This window comes from Gigantopelta aegis, chromosome 4, assembly GCF_016097555.1.
Source record: "Gigantopelta aegis isolate Gae_Host chromosome 4, Gae_host_genome, whole genome shotgun sequence".
Classification (NCBI taxonomy): domain Eukaryota; kingdom Metazoa; phylum Mollusca; class Gastropoda; order Neomphalida; family Peltospiridae; genus Gigantopelta; species Gigantopelta aegis.
The window spans coordinates 99,447,725-99,468,263 of NC_054702.1; the positions used below are offsets into that span (position 1 = coordinate 99,447,725).

Sequence of the window (20,539 nt, forward strand, 5' to 3'; positions counted from 1 at the left end):
CTGTGTGTGTGATACCTGCAAATGTAAGTTTTGACAGGTGTTACATTTGTGGTAGAGTGTGATGACACCATCAACTAATCAAAATGATATTATGACATTCCTTAATGCATTATGGTTTTCTTTAAAGTATGATAGGTTGCAGTATTGAATGTCCTCAGTAAATCATTTGGCTATTTTCTATTCTAACTAGTACTCACCAGCCTTTTTTTTATATATTATATATATGCTATCCTGTCTGAGAAAGTGCATATAAAGGTTGGTTGCTAAAATTGTTATAATTACCATGAATTAGGCATCTAATCAATCTCCTGATTAAAACAGTGTACTAGGGTGTCGTCCATTGCTTTTCAAAATGTTTGATAATTCATACCTAAAATGCTATAATACTAAAACAACAGGATTCTTTTCAAAATTTTATTTGCTGATTTGTTAAATGAAATAACCTAAAACATGATTACAAAAACAAGAGTAATAAATAAGTGAAAATGTGTTGTAAAATTCTATATTAATAATATATATAATACATCTCTTAAATTTCATCACAGCATTATGTTATAAGCACGATATATGTTGACTTTCATGTAAGATTTTATCACAGTATTTTTGTGTTTCTGAAATAAGCTAAGTACCATAGAATATGAAAACAATATACAGACACATAACTAAACTCAAAATTAATAAATCTAAATGCTATTTGTTTTGTGCTTTACAGTCTGAAAATAGTCAAAATGATGCACAATATAAAAAAAATTAAAATCTACCCGTTTTCGTGTCGCTGTACACAACACGGTAAATTCATATTTAAACAAATATGTAACAAAGTATTATCACAGATAGAAATGTTATCAGACATAAATGGACCCTAATACAAATTGTATCACAATACATAGAGGCTATTTCATGTTATTTTTCAAATACGATTTGTATGTCAATGAGTGATGTGTGAAAATATGGTTTTTACACATGATCATGAGTTGACATAATCATATTCGAAAAAACACCATGAAATGGTCTATTCATTAATGAGCTTTGCATTTAATCAGTTTTTAGTTATCTTATCGTAATTGCACTTCATATCCATTTTTTATAGATACAATTGTTTAAATTACTTTTTTTGTAATAATTCAAATACAACCAGATCCATTGGTAATCATCAAACTTAAAATCGTAATAATTTACAAGGGAGATAACTGATTCATTAAGGTTCACTAAATTATATTACGATTTCTATATTTTTTACTGTAGCTAAAATACAGTGAAAATATGATTTTTCACCGAATATCACTTTTATGGTTTCTGTAGATCAATATATTTCATTGCTATGTATATAATAAATATGCATATATCACTTTTTTTGTAATAAAAAATAACTAGAATAGCAAGGCCATGAGAGCTCGTGTGCCATATGCTGAATGGTGAAATCAATCCACATCACTGCTACTTTTTAAAAAGTCGGTAGGGAGCAGTGGCATAGCGTGGGTTGCCAGTGTCCGGGGCAAGGCAAATATTGCACCCCCTAACCAGTGGACTGTTAGCACTTCCCCCCCGAGTCCCTTCCACCAGTCCAGAATTGTGTCTGGTGGCCCCACCCATGCTACGCTACTGGTAGGGAGAGTTAGACCATCTGCTTATTTCTATCACTGTTACACCAATTGCTTGTGTCAAACCATAAAGAACATTACTAAAATAACATCTGTCCTTAACAGCCAGCTCAGATAGTTGAGGTGTGCCCTGGACAGTACAATAATTATAGTAAATAATCTTACAACAGTGAACACCTGGATACTGCACACTAAATGTTACAAAATAGTGCAACAGGCAGATCGTTGTCTTCTAAACCTTATACACGAAGCCTCAAATTGATTGCCATGATAAAAATCATGACATTCACATGACAACTGAGATAGCCGATCCAAATCTTGCCTCGAATCATTACTGGTATCCCATGATTCAATGCTAAAAAATAAACCTAGAAAAAACAAATGTTAAACTGATTTATCTAACTAATTAATAATACAAATATGTGGAGTGTTAAGATAAAATAAAGCCACTTGACTATAGAATTCTGTGACTGTACAGTCGATTATTAACAATGATTAGTAATACTTGGCACGGTTGTTACTTCAATCTGTATTACATTTCAGAAATACATGAAACTATGGTTTATTCAATAAGACAAATAGCAGTGTCTGAATTTCTTTTATGTAGTTAAATGTGTTAAAATATATAGTACACATCAGATGTTACAACATCAGGTATTACATGACAAGATTTTCAAATATAAAAAAAGTGACAACAAATAACATTCATAAAGCTATTAATTTGGTATTATTTTTAATCCCGAAACAATCACCATTATCTCCAGGCTTATTTTATACCTATATTTACTCTTGGCGTGTCCACTTATCCAAAATACAGATCACATGAAAATGAAAATGGAGTTTTCTTCTAATAGCCAGTCCAAGGTAGAATGCAAAGAGACAGGCCAGATAGCTGAGGGGCAGTTCCATAATGAGTGACATTATAATTTCAACCAATTTTCAAACTTTAAATTGTATTTATAAGCATTTCGTATTGTTAGGTTCCTATTGGAGGACCATAAGCTGCAGTAAAATTTAGCCAGGACCATAAGCTGCAGTAAAATTTTAGCCAGGACCGTAAGCTGCAGTAAAATTTTAGCCAGGACCGTAAGCTGCAGTAAAATTTAGCCAGGACCGTAAGCCGCAGTAAAATTTAGCCAGGACCGTAAGCCGCAGTAAAATTTAGCTAGGACCATATGCTGCAGTAAAATTCAGCCAGCAAGTTTGCAACTACCTAGCAAGAAGTTAAATGACTGTGACTGGTCATTAGAGTTTATTTAAAAGTAATCTGATGAGTATTTTAGTTTAGAGTTAAGTAGCGAGTGGCATCTGACATACAGTAAACCTAAAAGCAAGAAATGTTTTAATACTGACCAAAACACCAGTATTTAAACTTTAAAACTTGACTGAAATTGTAATATCAGTCAACTTGAAATTGCAAAGAGGTGTGTTCCTAGACTAGCATGTTAATACACTAAGTGGTCTTACCTGCAGTAACATCTGGCGTACTGCATGCCGATTGCTATAAAATAGTGCAACAAGAAGATCTGGCACGCTGTCCACCAGCAAGCATCAAACTATATTGATGATGATCGTGATTCAAATCATGACATGCATTCGACAGCTCAGACAGCCGATCCCAGCTCAGATCCGAGTCATTTTGCATTGTTTTAACACTGAAAGATAAACCCAGAAAAACCCATATTTAAACTGATTAATCTAACTAATAGAATTACGCTGCAGTAAGATTTCACACTGAAAGATAAACCCAGAAAAACCCATATTTAAACTGATTAATCTAACTAATAGAATTACGCTGCAGTAAGATTTCACACTGAAAGATAAACCCAGAAAAACCCATATTTAAACTGATTAATCTAACTAATAGAATTACGCTGCAGTAAGATTTCACACTGAAAGATAAACCCAGAAAAACCCATATATAAATTGATTTGTTTAACTAATACAATTACGCTGCAGTAAGATTTAATCATGACATGCATTCGACAGCTCAGACAGCCGATCCCAGCTCAGATCCGAGTCATTTTGCATTGTTTTAACACTGAAAGATAAACCCAGAAAAACCCATATTTAAACTGATTAATCTAACTAATAGAATTACGCTGCAGTAAGATTTCACACTGAAAGATTTCACACTGAAAGATAAACCCAGAAAAACCCATATATAAATTGATTTGTTTAACTAATACAATTACGCTGCAGTAAGATTTAACAGTATAACACTGAAAGATAAACCCAGAAAAACCCAAAAATAAACTGATTTGTTTAACTAATACAATTACACTGCAGTAAGATAAAAGAAATCTTTTTATACAATTTAATGAGAGTACATTGTGTCATTTATCAACGGCTATAAACTGACACATTGTTATTCTTTCAGTCTGTATTGCATTTCACAAATATTTCAAATTTATAGGGTATATTCACACAAAAAAAGAAGAGAAAACAAGATGTGCAATATCCTTTATGCTTTGTTTATAGATAAGTTGAAAGATACTACAGTTTATAGAAAACTAAAAAAGTAATTGGCAATTATTGGAAAAATTGTATATAATAATGAAACGAGAAATGCATTATTAGCTTAATTTATTTCTTTGTGACATAAAAGTGGAAATATATAGCATTAAAAATTATGTTGAGGTGACTTATTGTTATCAACACAAAGCATCCTCTTTTATCTTTACCCATTTCCCTCCTCGTAAAAGCTTACTGGTATATCCACTTAAATTTTTATTTTGTAAGGAATATATTTGATCACAATTTGTATCATTAATGCCCCTTTCAAAGTACAGTTTCGTTTGCTTGTGAAACCAGCCTCGGTGGCGTCGTGGTTAAGCCATCGGACATAGAGCTGTTAAGTACAGGGTTTGCAGGCGGTACTGGCTCCCACCCAGAGCGAGTTTTAACGACTCAATGGGTATGTGTAAGCCCACTACACCCTCTTCTCTCTCACTAACCACTAACAATTAACAACTAACCCACTGTCCTGGACAGACAGACCAGATAGTTGAGGTGTGTGCCCAGGACAGTGTGCCTGAACCTTAATTGGATATAAGCACGAAAATAAGTTGAAATGAAATGCTTGTGAAAATGTTGATAATTGTGAACACCCCCAATCAATGTCAACTGTAAAAACTTACTAATTATCCATTTGCTTTTTTTCGACTTCTTCCCGTGTGAACTTGGTGCTGGTAGATTCATCTAAGACATCATTCCATAGCTTGTCCGTCTTCAACTCGTCAGCTGTGGCTGTTCTGGCCATCGTCAGCGGTTTATCTTGAAAACACTGAGAAATAAACAAATAGAAATGAAAGGAATGTTTGTTTATCAACATCACATGAGTTAATATGTTGTGACAGTCTGTGTACACAAATTAAACAAATTAAATTATAATAATAAAAACCTCAGCACATTTCAAACTACCGGTACTGCTATTTTGTGGGACATCCTTCTGTATTCTGATACTTAGTCAAAAGAGAGACAGAGACGGAGACGGAGACGGAGACGGAGACGGAGACGGAGAGAGAGAGAGAGAGAGAGAGAGAGAGAGAGAGAGAGAGAGAGACAGAGACAGAGAGACAGACAGACAGACAGAGTGAGAGAGAGAGAGGGAGGAAACCTGTTGCTGCCACACCGGCTACATGTACCGGTATGTACATTCACTCATTCCAAAAAACAACTAGAGATAAACTCTATACATTTTTTTATAGACAGGACAGTACATACCATGGTGTTTGATGTAACAATCATGGGACATTAGCTAGGATGGAGAAAAAATCCAAGTCCATTGAAAGTAATTGATTATGCGACCCATTACTTCTGAGGCATTTACTCTAGCAGTGAGGCACGTCATGCCCCAAGCAAAAAGAAAGCCATATATATATGATATTGGGGCTGGTTCAAAGTTGATCACATGAGGAGTGTTGGTTATAAGAGGATATTTCATGTTTTTTGTCAAATATGATTTATATCTCATCGAGTGAAGTTTGCAATCATATTTCATGAGTTGCGCTTGCGCAATGAGTGTGATATGATTGCAAAATCACGAAACGAGATATAAATCATATTTGACAAAAAACATGACATTTTGTATTTTTTATATAACTTTTGGCAGTTTATCTTTATTTTTAAAATGCCAGCAGCAAAATAGTTCCGGCTTTCTTACAGTGAACATAACACTTTCTACAGTGATGATAACACATTTTAGAGTGAAATTTTCACTCTAAAATGTGTTATCGTCACCGAGTGACTAATATAACACTTTTATTTCACTGATATTTTAAGATATTTCACTAAATGTTATATAATATAAAAAATGTATTTACCCATCACCTAGAAAATAAGCTTTCACTCAAACCAAATATGCCTATGCAGGGGCCTAGCTTCCATATATGCAGGTACACAGCTGCATATATATCAGGTAAATGTGTGTATGCTCTATGTACTTGTGGACTACCATACTGCATTTAGGGTCTGCGTACCATCTGACAATCCCACGCTAGACCGCTGCTATGAAAATATATGTGGCAAACCAATCTGTCATACAATAATCAATAGGGTGAACAATACAGGAACAACTCTTATGTAGATACTGTGCCAGCAGAAATCACATCTTTTAAAGTTATCTTTTAGGATTTTTGAAGAAAAAAGAAAGATTCAGAATTCATTTTTTTTAATGAAGAAATTTTTTTACTTTCAGGATTAGGGTGAACTTTTACAAAATATGACCTTTGACACGGAACCCCAAAATCAATAGGCTGCTACACAGAGATTATATAACTTATAAATCCATTAATAATGATAACTCCATTATGAGTTAACAAAGCTTAATAATATAGTGACCTTTGGATCCCAAATATAATTCATAGCCCTGTAGAGTCCAGTGGCTTATCAATTCACTATTACACAGTAATCATGGTAAATTTGGTAAATACAAGTAGTTAGATGTCAGAAAACAAAAAAGGACAAAATTATCCCCCTCCCAAACATAATCCACCCACCACCCAAAACCCCCCAACAAAAACAAATAACAAAACAAATCCACAAACAATAAAGAGAAAAAGCCTGAGGTAAATCAATACCTGTACTTGTACTTACCTCTGACAATGTGACACTGTCTTGATCAACATTCTCATTTTTGAGGTGCATTTTAATAACACTGACAATATTGGCCTGGCTGGCTGTGCTTGAACTGAAAACAAATATAAAACATGACAGTAACGTTAGGTGTCAGACAGGGACTCATGATACTACTCCAGGTAAGAACCATGCAAACACACGGAGATGACTGAAGATCCAGACATCATCAGAATGATCAGACAATGTGATGTGGCACCCTACCAGAGAGGTAATATTAAAAAAACCCACGGAAGCCTACTGAATGTAACCTGCATATCTATCTATATGGCTGTCTTTAGAGCCATGTGAATTCGTACTGCACTTTTTCAAATTTAATAGCTTCTGAAATTTGCCAAAATATTTGTGACAGAAAACCCAAAGTATCCCCATTACAGAAATCTTGTAACATATAATAAGGACCGGGCCAACTTTTAAAAGGTTCATTCCTGTAATCTGATTCCTAAACACAAATACACTTTTCTCCCATCTCTAGCCATGCAAGACAGACGCAGCAAATATGACAGTGTAGTTTATTTATGATGAAACGGTCAAATAAAGAAGTTACTTTTTCAACCATCTTTGTTTGTTCATGTTTTATTTATCGAATGGATGGGAGAAAAAGACTTCATCATATGTAGTCATGTGGGATAGAAAAAGTACACCCTCGGTGGTGGAAATTTCGACCCGGAATGAGGCTTGCCACCGCCTCTGGTGTACTTTCTCTATCCCACGACCACATATGATGGGAGTCTATTACTCTTGGTTTCTTTCAAAAATATATGCTGTACTTGTTTTAATGCTTTCCTATTCATTCACTACTAAAATGGTGAACAAACATTTTTTGTTGTTAAACTTTACTCATGCCTACCTGAGATGATTTTCTTCAATATCCAAACAGACCATGCTCAATGCGAGATATTCGGACAGAGTACACGTGTAAGTCCCCTGAATGGTTTCTCTTGTCATCTTAACAGTGTGATGTGCAGAGTACGAATTCTTCACCAACGATATGGCTGTTTTCTTCCACAGTGTATCGTCCAGACACACAGAGTATGGCAGAAGCTGCAAATAGAAAGGTTCGTCCACGGACTTCCGACACTGAATCAAGTAAACAAGTTTCCTGTTGGCCCCGGCTCTCTGCCGACACAAGGCCAGGTGCAGCTCCTCCATCTGTTGTGGAGACTGGGAGTACTGGCTGGACACAAATATCACAATGTACTTGGCCGAGTCCAGCAGCTGCAGCCTTTGAGATCGGTGCTCGCTGAGGAATATACACTTCACATCCGGTAACAGGGTCACCATCTTCTTACTGAAAACAGCAGCGAACTTGAGGCTTTGGAACGAGAAACTGAAAACGATGTCACAGTCCCCTGCCTTGCTGTTTACTTCCTTTGTAAGTACCTCCTTCCGACACACACACCCATTTTTGATGTCGTATTTTGCCTCAAATGTGTGTTTCCGGTACTCTGCAATTACCTGATAGGGTTTTATTTTCAGTGATGGCTGAAAAGATTTTTAAAATGAAAATTATATTAATAATGTCATGGATAATATTAGTGTGTTGATTTAAGTTTAATAATGTTATTCTAGTGTAATGCTGTATTAAATTGTTTGATTAAGACGGATGCAGTGTTCTTTCACAAACACAACACAAAAATAAAACTAGTATAATGAAACCTATTTATACTTTCTTATAATAATAAAAAGCTAAAACTCAAACAATTTCAGATATTGATTCCAAAGCTATATTTACGATGTCTCGGATTGACTACATAAAATTTTAAAACAAAAATTCATCTGCTCTGTAATCTAATTGTACTTATATCATACAATTATAAAGAAAGTGTACCAACAAACATAACGAAGAAGGAAGGCAGAAAAGTTTTATGTTACAATACACATTTTAACTATGGTTATATAGCATCAGAAAAAACATTAATTTATGTTAACACTGCAGCAACATGTTATATGTCACCCACCTCAGAGAACAGAGAGTCTGTGATTCCTTTTCTTGACAGTTTTATAGATTTCTCTGCAATCTGCTCCAGCTTGGCCTCGGTATCTGTCCTGCAGTCAACCATTTTAATTTTCCCATACTCTGGTGGAACACTCTCCATGTCAGCAATACACACAGGAAGGAAGTACATGTTATTCTACAAATTAAAAACAGAGACTCAACTAACAACAGCATTTACAAGATATAATACATAACAGCTGTAAATTATAAGAGCTGTAATCAAGAAATATCCCTAGATGAACTAATTAACAGGTCTATAATAATTCTGCTAACAATTGTTTTCTTCATGCATTTCTTTGCAAAAGTTAATTTGCAGTTTGCATAACCTGTTATTTAATTTTCACATCAAATTTAGGACATGATTTACTTGGTTTAACAAGTTACAAAATATCAAATGAGTCACCTGAAATGTTTCTGTATAAATGGGTTACATACACTTTCCATTCTCAGTAGTCTGAAATATGACGGGTAGTCAAAAACATCCTAGAACTAGATACCAAAGTTTGGTACACCATGATTTGTTTGGGTTTTTCTAAAAGCTTGTTCTTTTGGGCGGGATTTAGCTCAATTGGTTGAGTGCTTGCTTGCAGTGCTAGCATCACAGGACTCTGAACCACCTCGGTGAATCCAGTCAACTGATTGGATTTTTTCTCATTCCAACTAGTGCACCACAACTGCTTTCCTGTCTGTGAGAAAGTGCATATAAAAGATCCCTTACTGCATTAGAGCAGGTTTCCTCTAATGACTACATGTCAGAATTACCAAATATTTGACATCCAATAGCCAATGATTAATTAATCAATGTGCTCTAGTGGCGTCATTAAACAAAACAAACTTTACTTTACATTTGTACAACTGTCCTGTCAATAACACAACTCTGTTTGCATGTATATATACATATTACTGCTTAATGATAACCAGCCCTCCTGAAACCATGAACCAGACTGGAACAAAGAGCCGTCATCATGTTTCTCACCAAAAAAAGTGAAGATGCTACTGAAATTCACAAGTTTATGGCCAGCGATTATTATCTGTTCTAGAATTTGAAAGCCTTCCTTCATGGTACCCAGTATGAACATGATAAAAGTCTGAAGCATGCAAAAATGGTGATTAATGAGCCAGCCAGAAAAGTTCTATTTTGCTGGCATCAGTAGCTTGAAAGATAATTGGGCCAAATGCATTGAGGTTAAGGATGATAATATTAAAACATAATGTAGAGAAATATTTTATCTGACATTGCTTTCAGTACCTATAGTCTGTCCCACAGGAAAACGCCTTTTTTCATGCTTTGGAATTTACTACAATTTATTTATTGGACACAAATATTGTTGGCTTTTACTTCTTTTTTTTCTTACAAACAAACAAAACTGAAATTATTTACAAAACACATTTTTGTAGGAGGATGGGACAGACTATAGTTATAACAAACGTTTTGACAGCCCCTCATAGGATAATACATAAACAAAGAGAAAACAATGCTAACATGAGCAAGAAACCTGGCTGCTGCTACGTTGTATTCCTCACAACACACAGTGGACTCAAAGTACGTCTTGGTGACAAGGGCTACTATACACTTGGAGCTGCAGATACCGCCATACAGAGTGTCCTGCCATCGGCTGCCTGCAAGTACAGACAACAAGTTTTGTCTTATGTCATATATATCATTATAGATATGTCAAATAGATCATGAATATTACTTAGGAAAAACAGCAGAACTTAGTTATATCATAATTAGAAATGTTTTTCATATTGTCCTTTTATTATGAAATAAGTCATAGAAATCCCTGCTGGTACCTTTTTTTTCTCAAATATATGCCAAACATTGAGTCTGATTTTGCTTAGGAGGGTAGAGGAGTAGTAATATTAGGTTATTTATTCAGGTGAAACCATCTTGTAAAAGTTAAACTTAATCTTTTTTATGAGGAGGTGTAACATTAATCCAACAAACTTAAGTTTCCCCAAGTACAAGTAGTCTCAATCATTTGCACCTTATTAATTACTTTTTATATATAGCAACTAGGTATACATATATGCTCATTTATCAACATTTTCAAATACAACTTACTAAAAAGGTCAGTTTAGAAATAATATCAATATTAACTAGTTAAAACTAGTAAAAGTAAATTACCCATTTTGAGATCTGTTCTGTCATAAAAGACATTTAAATCTGAATCCTTTTCTTCAAGAAGATGAAGAAAGTGTTTAGCCATTGACTCATGTTTGTGTGAGTACGAGATAAACACATCGTATGTCTGATTAGTCGAGTTTTCATTTTCTGGTTTCTTTTCCAGTCTGTCTGAGGTATCACTTGGCTGAATTGTTGCAGCATCTTGTTCACTGGTCAAAAGACTATTGCAGGCATTCTTAATCTTTGTCAAAGTAACGTCACCATCCTTACGTTCCCTGTAACAGACTCAATATTGATAACCATAGTAACAAAGTTAGTTTGTTATGCTAACAACACCATTAGAACACATTGACTTAGTAATCATCGGCTACTGGATGTTCTTACATACATTCTTGGAAGAAACCCACAACATTTTTCCAAAATTAGCAGCAATGGATCTTTTATATGCACCATCCCACAAACAGGACAGCACATACCACTGTTCTGATTAATTTTCACATACATATGTTGGAAGTTAATCAAAGTATTACAGACCAATGTTAATTAGATATTGTTCCTTCCTTGTCAAATGGCATGGATGGCCCTTTGGAGGTGCCTCTGTGTAGGACATTAAATCCAAGGTTTGGATAAAGTCACCAGTTGAGATTATATCAAGATAAGAATGAAAGTGATACTTGGTAGGTGTCCGAAAGAGAATAAAATGACCAGTAAAGTGAACGAGAGAGTGAATCAGACCATCAGGGAGATAGAGGGTTTGAGTGCCCTTGTGCTCTTCGGATATTATTATACTAAATAAAACATATTTAATTTAATAACTAAAAGCAAATGTAATTTATTTATTACAACATACAACGCACAATGACATGAACCAGCCACTTGGCTACACATAGACTAAAATCATAAACATACCTGCAGTCAACATACTGGACGAGCTGCATGTAGGCGGGGAGAGAGCTGACGGTTTGTAAGTAGAACGGGAAGACAATATCTTTGTCTTGTTGTCGATTACAGCACAGCGCCATGTTGAACTGCTCCAAACACTCAGCACTTTCAACATACCCCGCAGTCAGAACTATGATTATTCTGTCAAAACATAAAATGCTGATTAATACTGTGATATATAAAACATTACTTTATCATATGATTTAATTTCTGTAACAAAATTATCTGATATTGATGTTGAACCCCCTCTTGCTCCAAACAAATTATGTTTTTCAATGCATTTTTGGGGGGGCATGACCTGACCCCCTAAAAACATTGCTCCGTACAGACTAGACCTCACTGCACAGTTTCCTGCACACAGTCCTGATATTACCGTTTTGAGTTGGTCATCTCATGAAAGATCTCCTCCTGCCAGACGGACTCTTTGTGGTAGGAAATCTGGCGACTGAAGATGGTCAGATTTGAGTCGAGACTCTTCAAACACGACAATATCTGGTTCACAAAGCTCTCATCACCCTCATGGTAAGAGATAAACACATCATTCTTCTTCACCTCTGTAATGTGCTGAAATACAATATCATAAATTTCATATTCACACACAAGGATGTGACTCTCCTTTAGAAATAAAAATAATAAAGTACCAGTAGAATAAAATGTAAAATATTCCATACCATATTTAAATATTGGTATTTTCCATATTGCCCGAACCCCTACACACCCCTTAGATCCACCACTGCTGTACCATGATCTTTGATATGCCACTTGTAAAAAACCTGGATGGAACTGGAAAAAAACAAATAAATTGGGTCTACCAATGGTGGTCATTTTGCCAAATCTTAATATCCAAACTGAAACAAGTGTAATACTGTCAAAGACTTTATCCACTGTAAAACAGTACACTAAATGTTACTGTACCTCAGTCTGTTTAGTTGTCCATCTGTCCTTCAACGATGTGAACATCTTCACAGCATCCTCATCCTTTACACGGATTTGATCATTGTTGGTAAACAAAACTAATTTCAAACACTTGAGGGGCAGCCCAGCTTGAATCCACTGACACGCCCCCTCCACCATTGCTTTCAGAATCTGGGGAGGTGACCGATTCTGAAATAAAAATAGTTGATGTACATATATAGAACATATAACTGAATTCAAATATACTGTTTTTGCAGTTTATTCCTCTTCAAAGTATATTGCTTAAAGGAATAATTTAGATATAATACAAAGTAATACTGTAGTTATTTCCACTGACTACATAGTCTTGCATCACTGAGCTATTTACAATTACAATCTACAAAAATACTTAAATATATATTGCATATTTCAAATATTACCAGCAAACAATCAAGTTATTTGCATACAGAAAACAACAACTAAAATCAATAGTTACTAATAAACCATTTTTATGTTTCTACAAATAACTTTTTTCATGTCTGTTTATGAAAATACTTCAAACTGGCTACAACTAAATGCTTTCTACTTCCTGTCTGTCTGTCTGTCAGCAGAAAACATTAATACATCACCAGTCTTTGTGATAAGAAATATATATTTAAAAAAAAAAAATGAATCTGAATACTGAATATAATCACCTGCATGCCAGTTGCCAGTAGAGGTGTAATAATAGTTGTGTCATGGTTGTTACATATTGGCATCATTGCCCGAAACACCAAACTGATTTGCTCTGCAATGGTGCCAGCTTCACTATTCATATTTCTATAAATAATAATTGAAACAAACTTAAGGAACATAATATTTGAGAATCAGGAAAACTTAATAATATCCTCTTATCATTATTCTTGGATTAAAAAGACCCAAACAAACAAAACAAAAACATGATCAAAATTAAGAGTCCTGGTCCAGTGGTGTATAATTCATTTACCATTTAATATATTAAAATAAGCTAATAAAATTGTCAATCCATTTCTTCAAGGGGTGGGACGTAGCTCAGTGGTACAGTGCTCCCCTGATGTGCGATCGATTGAGGATCGATCCCCGTCAGTGGGACCATTGGGCTATTTCTCGGTCCAGACAGTGTAACAAAGGCTGTGGTATGTACTATCCTGTCTGTGGGATGGTGCATATAAAAGATCCCTTGCTGAATAGCCCATGAAGTAACAACAGCGGGTTTCCTCTCAATATCTGTGTGGTTCTTAACCATATGCCTGATGCCATATAACCATAAATAAAATGTGTTGAGTGTGTCATTAAATAAAACATTTCCTTCCTTCCTTTCATTACTTCAAAAGTTCCCAGGTGCATGTGCAGGGAGGGGGAGAGATCGGGAGGGGGTGATTGGGAAGGGGAGAGATTGGGGGTCGAAAACTATAGTTGGAGTAGACATTAAAATTTTATTTCAGTTGGATTCCTAATAAACATGGCTACATACATAAACAACATTATATAGAGGATTATAAACGAGTTACCAGTTATTATTAAATTTATGTCCAGAGTGAAATAATTTTCATTTGTCACTCGCTGTTTGTTATTCTATTTATTACCTCAGCTATTTTTTTCTCTTCTCTAAAAGCCTTTATTTTCGACGCACATGCACGAAGGCCAATCTGTATAGAAACGATGTAAACCACTTTACGCAGTGTTCTGAGAACTGCTATAACTTTGTAATTTAATCACGTTCATAGATAATTTTCAAAAACAAAAGTTTTCTTTATTCTGCTACAAAATCTATAAGGAATTGCATTAAAATGACATTTTGTTATAAATTTAACACCAAAAACAGAGAAGTAAATGCAAACTCTTTAAAGTACATGACGTCATTTTGTGTGTTTGCCAAATCGTGATGACGTCATATTTAGTACCGACAAGGCCATTGGTTTGTAAGCGTCAAATTGTCCAATAGTATTGTTCGTTAGACCAATTCAGAATATTTCTCACTGAGAAAATATGAAAAATATTTTCCCTGTTATGAGTGACCGCTGGGGTAATAAAATACATATATTACAAAATATAATAAACATTGTTGTTGATTGACACACATTGTTATACACATAATAAATATTATCCAAAACAACATTGTTACACAAAAGTAAACATTGTTAAGCTCCTAAAACATTGTTAAACAGACAACAATAGTATTATACATTTATAATAAACATTGTTATACTAATAACACACAGTGTAATAGACATTTTAAAAACTGCTATGTACATAATAGACATTGTGATAATATATCCTCACCTTTCAAAACAGACAAGTCTGCCGAATGGAATTTTTTTCAGTAGTGGCTTGGACACCCAGCACGAAAAATGTTTACGTAAATCAATTTCTTTATCAAAAGACAGATGCTGAACAGAGATTCCCAGATTTCGACTCAAGGCACCCATCAATGTGCTGGTATGGTGGTCGCTGTAGTCACCTGGGGAAAACAATCATTTACATTAGTGATGCTTCATCTAACAGTACCAGATATATATATTGACCTACAAGTAGGGCCTCCACGAGACCAAAATATCTGACTTGAGTACTCGAGAATCAAACTCGACCTTGACCCGAAGATAATGAAACAAAAGAATAAAGTAAAATTGCATTACGCATCTTAATTCCTCCACTAAATATAGCTGCCAAATCATGCCACTGTATTGCATTCCACACATTTGTTTGTTTTCCCTCCAAGTCTCATAGCCTTATAATGTAACCGGCAGCAAGCACATGGCAATAATGTAAAAATATAATTAAATGAAAGTGCTCTTCCTTGCATGGGTACTTCAGTTCTGTGAATGGACGCGAGTCTTGCTAGAATCGGCCCGTTTCAGAGTACTCGACGAGTAGGCCTACTCGTGGAGACCCTACTTACAAGTAAACAGCATGCAAGTAGTTAAAGTTTCTGACTTTAACCGAGTCTGGACTTACCTCTAAAAGCGGATGTCATCACAATATCCACCTGGTCTTCCAGCGCCAGCTTCGTGATATCTCCCATGAGAAGTTCAATCTGGCTGTTTCCAAACCGGGTCGATACGGTTATACTGTCCACCTTCTTCAGCGCCATCGCTAAATGGATATAACACAGAATATAAATTATATGACTAAATATCATAAACATATAATCTCCAGACCAAATATTTCTACTTCTGTAAGGCTCCCATTTTTGTAAGGGGGGGGGGGGGGGGGGGGGGAGAGAGAGGCTGATGTTTGCCTGAATTAAACGAAAATGTCTGAATCTGGATAACAACATTTATACATATTAAAATTACTGCCAAACAGCTATATAGGGCTGCAAATGAATCACTACGAATCACCCATTTTTACATGGGTTACAGCTAATATAATGCATTGGTAGAATGATGGAAATACTTAGTGAAATAGTTTCAGGCAAGCTCATTTTTATTTGCTCTAGACCTGGGGGGAGTGGTTGCCCCTCCCCCCCATATGTTTATGTGCCTGTAGAAATGATATGTGAAGTGTGTGTGTGTATGTGGGGGGGGGGGGGGGGCAGCAATTTGGGTTTTTTAATTGGAATTAAAAAAAAAAAAAAATGATCAAATTAAATATACCTTCAAAGGGCCTCAATAATGAACTAACACTGACAGGCTTGTTTGTCCCACTGCACAATGATCAACGTTAACTTCACATTTAGATATATTCTGTTTGTCTGCAAAAAACATAACAGTCTCCTCATCGCCACATCGCTGAAACAACTATGAATATTTCAGATGTATTCTGTTAATTCTCGGAACCGAACATACGGGTACTTCGACCCCTGGCCGCCATTGTTTATCACGTGACGCGGTGAAGGTTCTCCTTAGTTACGTATGGTTTGATAGCGAAAAGAAGCAACTTTGGTCGATCATTTACAACAGTTAACGGTCACGATGCCTAAAACATGTTGTGCAGTTGGCTGCATAAACCATAACATGATGTTAAAAAAAAAATCGTTTTACAAATTTCCAAAAGAAGAGACTAGGCGCCGCTTGTGGGTAGGGTCATTAAAACGACATACCTGATGGAATTCCATGGCTTCCCTCACATAATGTGACTACGTTGACTTTAATGTTGTTGCTTGTTGACACCAGCAGAGATTAATTTAGCAAACAAAATGATTAAAGCATGTGCAGTGATAAAAATCCCACATTATACTGTAAATAAAATACACAATTCCATCGTCTTCCATAGCCCCCCAAACAAAACGATGCATCCAGTTCTTGAATAAAGAGTATATTCCTTTATCATTAAATTTGTGTGGTCTTTATTTTTCATTTAATCTTAGTTGCTTGGATATTATCTATACTTGTATTTATTTTGCCATACTACAGCTACTACATCTTATTTATTTATTTTTCAATTTTAAAATAAGTTTATACTGCTAAATTACACAAATATAATAATTATAATATAGGCCTAAATTCTTGTTTAAACCTTATTATTTTTTTTTTTTTTTTTTTGCAAATGTGTTTGTAGCAGGCCTGCAGTAAGAAAATATAGGTCGTCCCCCCCCCCCCCCTCTCCATGTGCTTAGTATTTACTTTGGTGCAGAGGGTAAATAATGTGTGCCTTTGTTTCAGTATATACATGTATATATATATATATATATATATATATATATATATATGTGTAAATAATGTGTGTGTGTATATATCTATCTATGTGTATATATATATATATATATATATATATATATATACACACACACACACATATACATAAATCTAAAAATCTACTCTTGTGATCAACATAATTTGGTGGTTGTGGTACATTTGTAAATTTTGCTTAAGTTAGAGGACTTACCTTTTTACATATATATGTCGTTTCATGGTATTCTACAGTTCAGTGTGTGTGTGTGTGTGTGTGTGTGTGTGTGTGTAATCTGCTTTAGCAATTACCTGCAATAAAATGAATGGTCAACTGCCATAGCTGATATTTGTTTTCCATTTTGAAAACACTGTTTGACATGGAGAATATAGCATTTAACCATCTCATTCATATATTTTCCTTGAATATGCTACATAAGTGCATCTACGTGAGGTAATTTAACCCGGGTTAAAGGCAACTTAGGTTAAATATGTGTAGTCTAGTAGAAGGCATATGGATATAGATCAGTTTATTAACAACCATATTTGCCTCCTTTCTGCAGCGGTATACTATTAAAAATTAGTTTTGTAGATATTACTTAAATTGAACTGCAATAACAATTCCAATACAGCACAAGACTGAACAAGAAAATATCTGCAATATCCATTGTGACTAGATATAAAACAACACCAATATTATATATATATATATATATATATATATATATATATATATATATATTATTAACCATTATTTACTCAGGTAAGTTTTTGTGTTTTATTACTAAATATACCAGGTTAAACCCTATTATTAAAACATTTGCATGTTTGTTCGACGAGGTAACACTTATGTTTTATTAGGTTGTAGACCTCGACATAAAAATAACTGAGGGAACTGATTATTTGCTCCCTAATGTAGTTTATGGGAGGGGGGGGGGGCAATTTAAAATATTACCATATTGATACATGTATATAAATTCACATGCCAAAGGGAACTATATATTATTCTCCTTGAACTAATCTCAGGTGTGATGGGTAAGTAGAGAGAGATATTGCTCCCCCTAGATGTCAAGGTCTGAGGATGGCTATATTTTATTATTGCTTTTTTTTTTTGCGCCTGCATTCAACCGGTAAGGAAGGGCAACATCATGTGGTAATTTTGCAATCTGTAAAAACAAAAGCATTTCATTATTTCAAAAAACTATTTTGTTTTAAGAATAAAAGAATGTATTCAGTGGAACATTATAACTGTTGCCATTACATCTATATAATAAGATATGACAATAATACTATTGCAATTTTGAAGTTGTAAAGTAACAACTTTGCCATTGTTTAATTATTACATATTATTTGGAAATAAAAGAATGATTAAATCATGCATACAAATTATATATTTTGTAGCCCACATCATAATTATTATATTAATAATTATCTTATCATTTCAAAATTGTAAAAATTTATAATTAACATTACCTGAAAATTGCATCAACAAAAATTATATTCTGCCCAACCTGCCCTGTCCCCTCGACATTCAAAGTACACGGAAACACATCGGTACTAAATATAGATTATACTAATTCAGATTCCCGTTGTTCGTTTCTCTTATATGGCAACCCAAGCTGTTATAATACACATAAGACGTATTGCAACTATGTGTTAGCTAAAGAAAATAAATGACAATATGTAAGGCATGTAAAAAGTTAATATGATAACTTTATTCTGTGTAAACCAGTAATCACTAAGGCTTTGCTTCACCTCCAAAGACCCGGATGATCGGTAACTAGGCCGTGTGACGTCACGCCGGTTCCGAGAATTATATGAAATGTTATTGTTATAAACGAATCTGGGTAAATGCATTATTAATTTTAATACATGTTTATTCTTAACACATTGATTTCACATAGGAAACCCCATTATATACCTTTTAGCAAGTAAATTTATAAATTTTAATAATATTTAAAAAAAAAATAGAAATCCGTTTTTCCATTGCGACATTTTATATTTACCTTTTTCTTGTTCCGAAACGTTCGGATATAGTCGACCAATCTCATTGGTGATTGTAAATCAGCCGAAGTGGTCCGAATGGTATTATCTCAGTCTCGCTCCTTTCCGCCAAACTGTGGTGCATAGAACAAGGTTAAAAAATAAATAAATAGTAAACAGCAATGAACACACTAAAGGGGTCCATTTTGGGTCAACTAAAAAAAGAAGAAAATTCACTCATTTATCTTTTCGTATATGAATATATTATCGGTAATCTAAAACATAAAACTCTGATTTACTTTCTTTCCGGTTTTGCTTTTTTTTAAATGTGTAGAAAAACGAAGAGAATTAGCTAGGCTTATCGGTAACAATGAAAAAGAGGAAATGTTTTATTTAACGACGCACTCAACACATTTTAATTACAGTTATATGGCATCGGAAACGAAAAAGAGGTGCCATACCTTAGCTCGAGTCACCTCCAGCCCCAATCTAATTAAAATTAGCTCCACTATTACTGACCAGTATATACCAGTAGAGCTAATTTTAATCAGATTGCTCCAGCCCTGCCCTTATTGATCTTAATATGTAGGGAAGCCCTACATATCGAGATCAATAAGGGAAGGGCTGGAGGTGACTAAAGCCTTGCATACCTTTGCACCACATCTGGACCGGTTAATTATTGATTACATGTAATATATATGCGGGGTCGTATCTCTGCACAAGGCAGAGTCGAAAGGGTGTTAGGCAAAGTAGTGATTTGCTTCCATGATCAACTTTCAGGTTCTCATCCTTAGGAGAACTTCCAATCCCCTCGGAGATCCGCAACTATAGATGTTTCATCCCTCATGCTCAGCGGTACAGAGCTCGCCTCATGTGCGATCGATCTAGGATCGATTCCCGTCGGTGGGCCCATTGGTGTAACAAATGCAGTGGTATATACTATCCTATCTGGGATGGTGCATATAAAAGATCCATTGCTGCTAATCGAAAAGAGTAGCCCATGAAGTGACGATAGCGGGTTTCCTCTCTCAATATCTGTGTGTGGTCCTTAACCATATGTCCGACGCCAAATAACTGTAAATAAAATGTGTTGAGTGCGTCGTTAAATAAATCATTTCCTTCCTTCCCTCATACACCGCTTGTAGGAGGACTGCCACTCCCAAGAATAGCTTTAAAAACCCAAACTTGCACAGGATAGAACCCAATTGAATCTATACAGGTGTTATGG

General features: G+C 34.9%; 1 protein-coding gene across 3 annotated transcripts; it reads right to left on the minus strand.

Annotated features, from left to right (window-relative positions):
• Window positions 1-521: 521 nt before the first annotated feature.
• Window positions 522-16,547, minus strand: LOC121371556. 3 transcript variants are annotated; one of them, XM_041497543.1, is made up of 15 exons: window positions 16,315-16,546; window positions 15,674-15,811; window positions 15,002-15,179; window positions 13,396-13,519; window positions 12,722-12,910; window positions 12,180-12,370; window positions 11,774-11,947; window positions 10,865-11,139; window positions 10,220-10,356; window positions 8,699-8,872; window positions 7,588-8,222; window positions 6,699-6,792; window positions 4,742-4,887; window positions 3,069-3,256; window positions 522-1,969 (listed from the first exon to the last, which is right to left on the minus strand). In XM_041497543.1, the coding sequence occupies exons 2-14, from the start codon at window positions 15,807-15,809 to the stop codon at window positions 3,103-3,105; spliced, it is 2,607 nt and encodes an 868-aa protein (XP_041353477.1). In that variant the 5' UTR covers window positions 15,810-15,811; window positions 16,315-16,546; the 3' UTR covers window positions 522-1,969; window positions 3,069-3,102. The 3 variants fall into 3 exon arrangements, with proteins under 3 accessions (XP_041353477.1, XP_041353479.1, XP_041353478.1); XM_041497544.1 differs by lacking the exons at window positions 522-1,969; window positions 3,069-3,256 and adding an exon at window positions 3,377-3,642 and having other exon boundaries at window positions 16,315-16,547; XM_041497545.1 differs by lacking the exons at window positions 15,002-15,179; window positions 15,674-15,811; window positions 16,315-16,546 and adding an exon at window positions 14,305-14,364.
• Window positions 16,548-20,539: the final 3,992 nt, after the last annotated feature.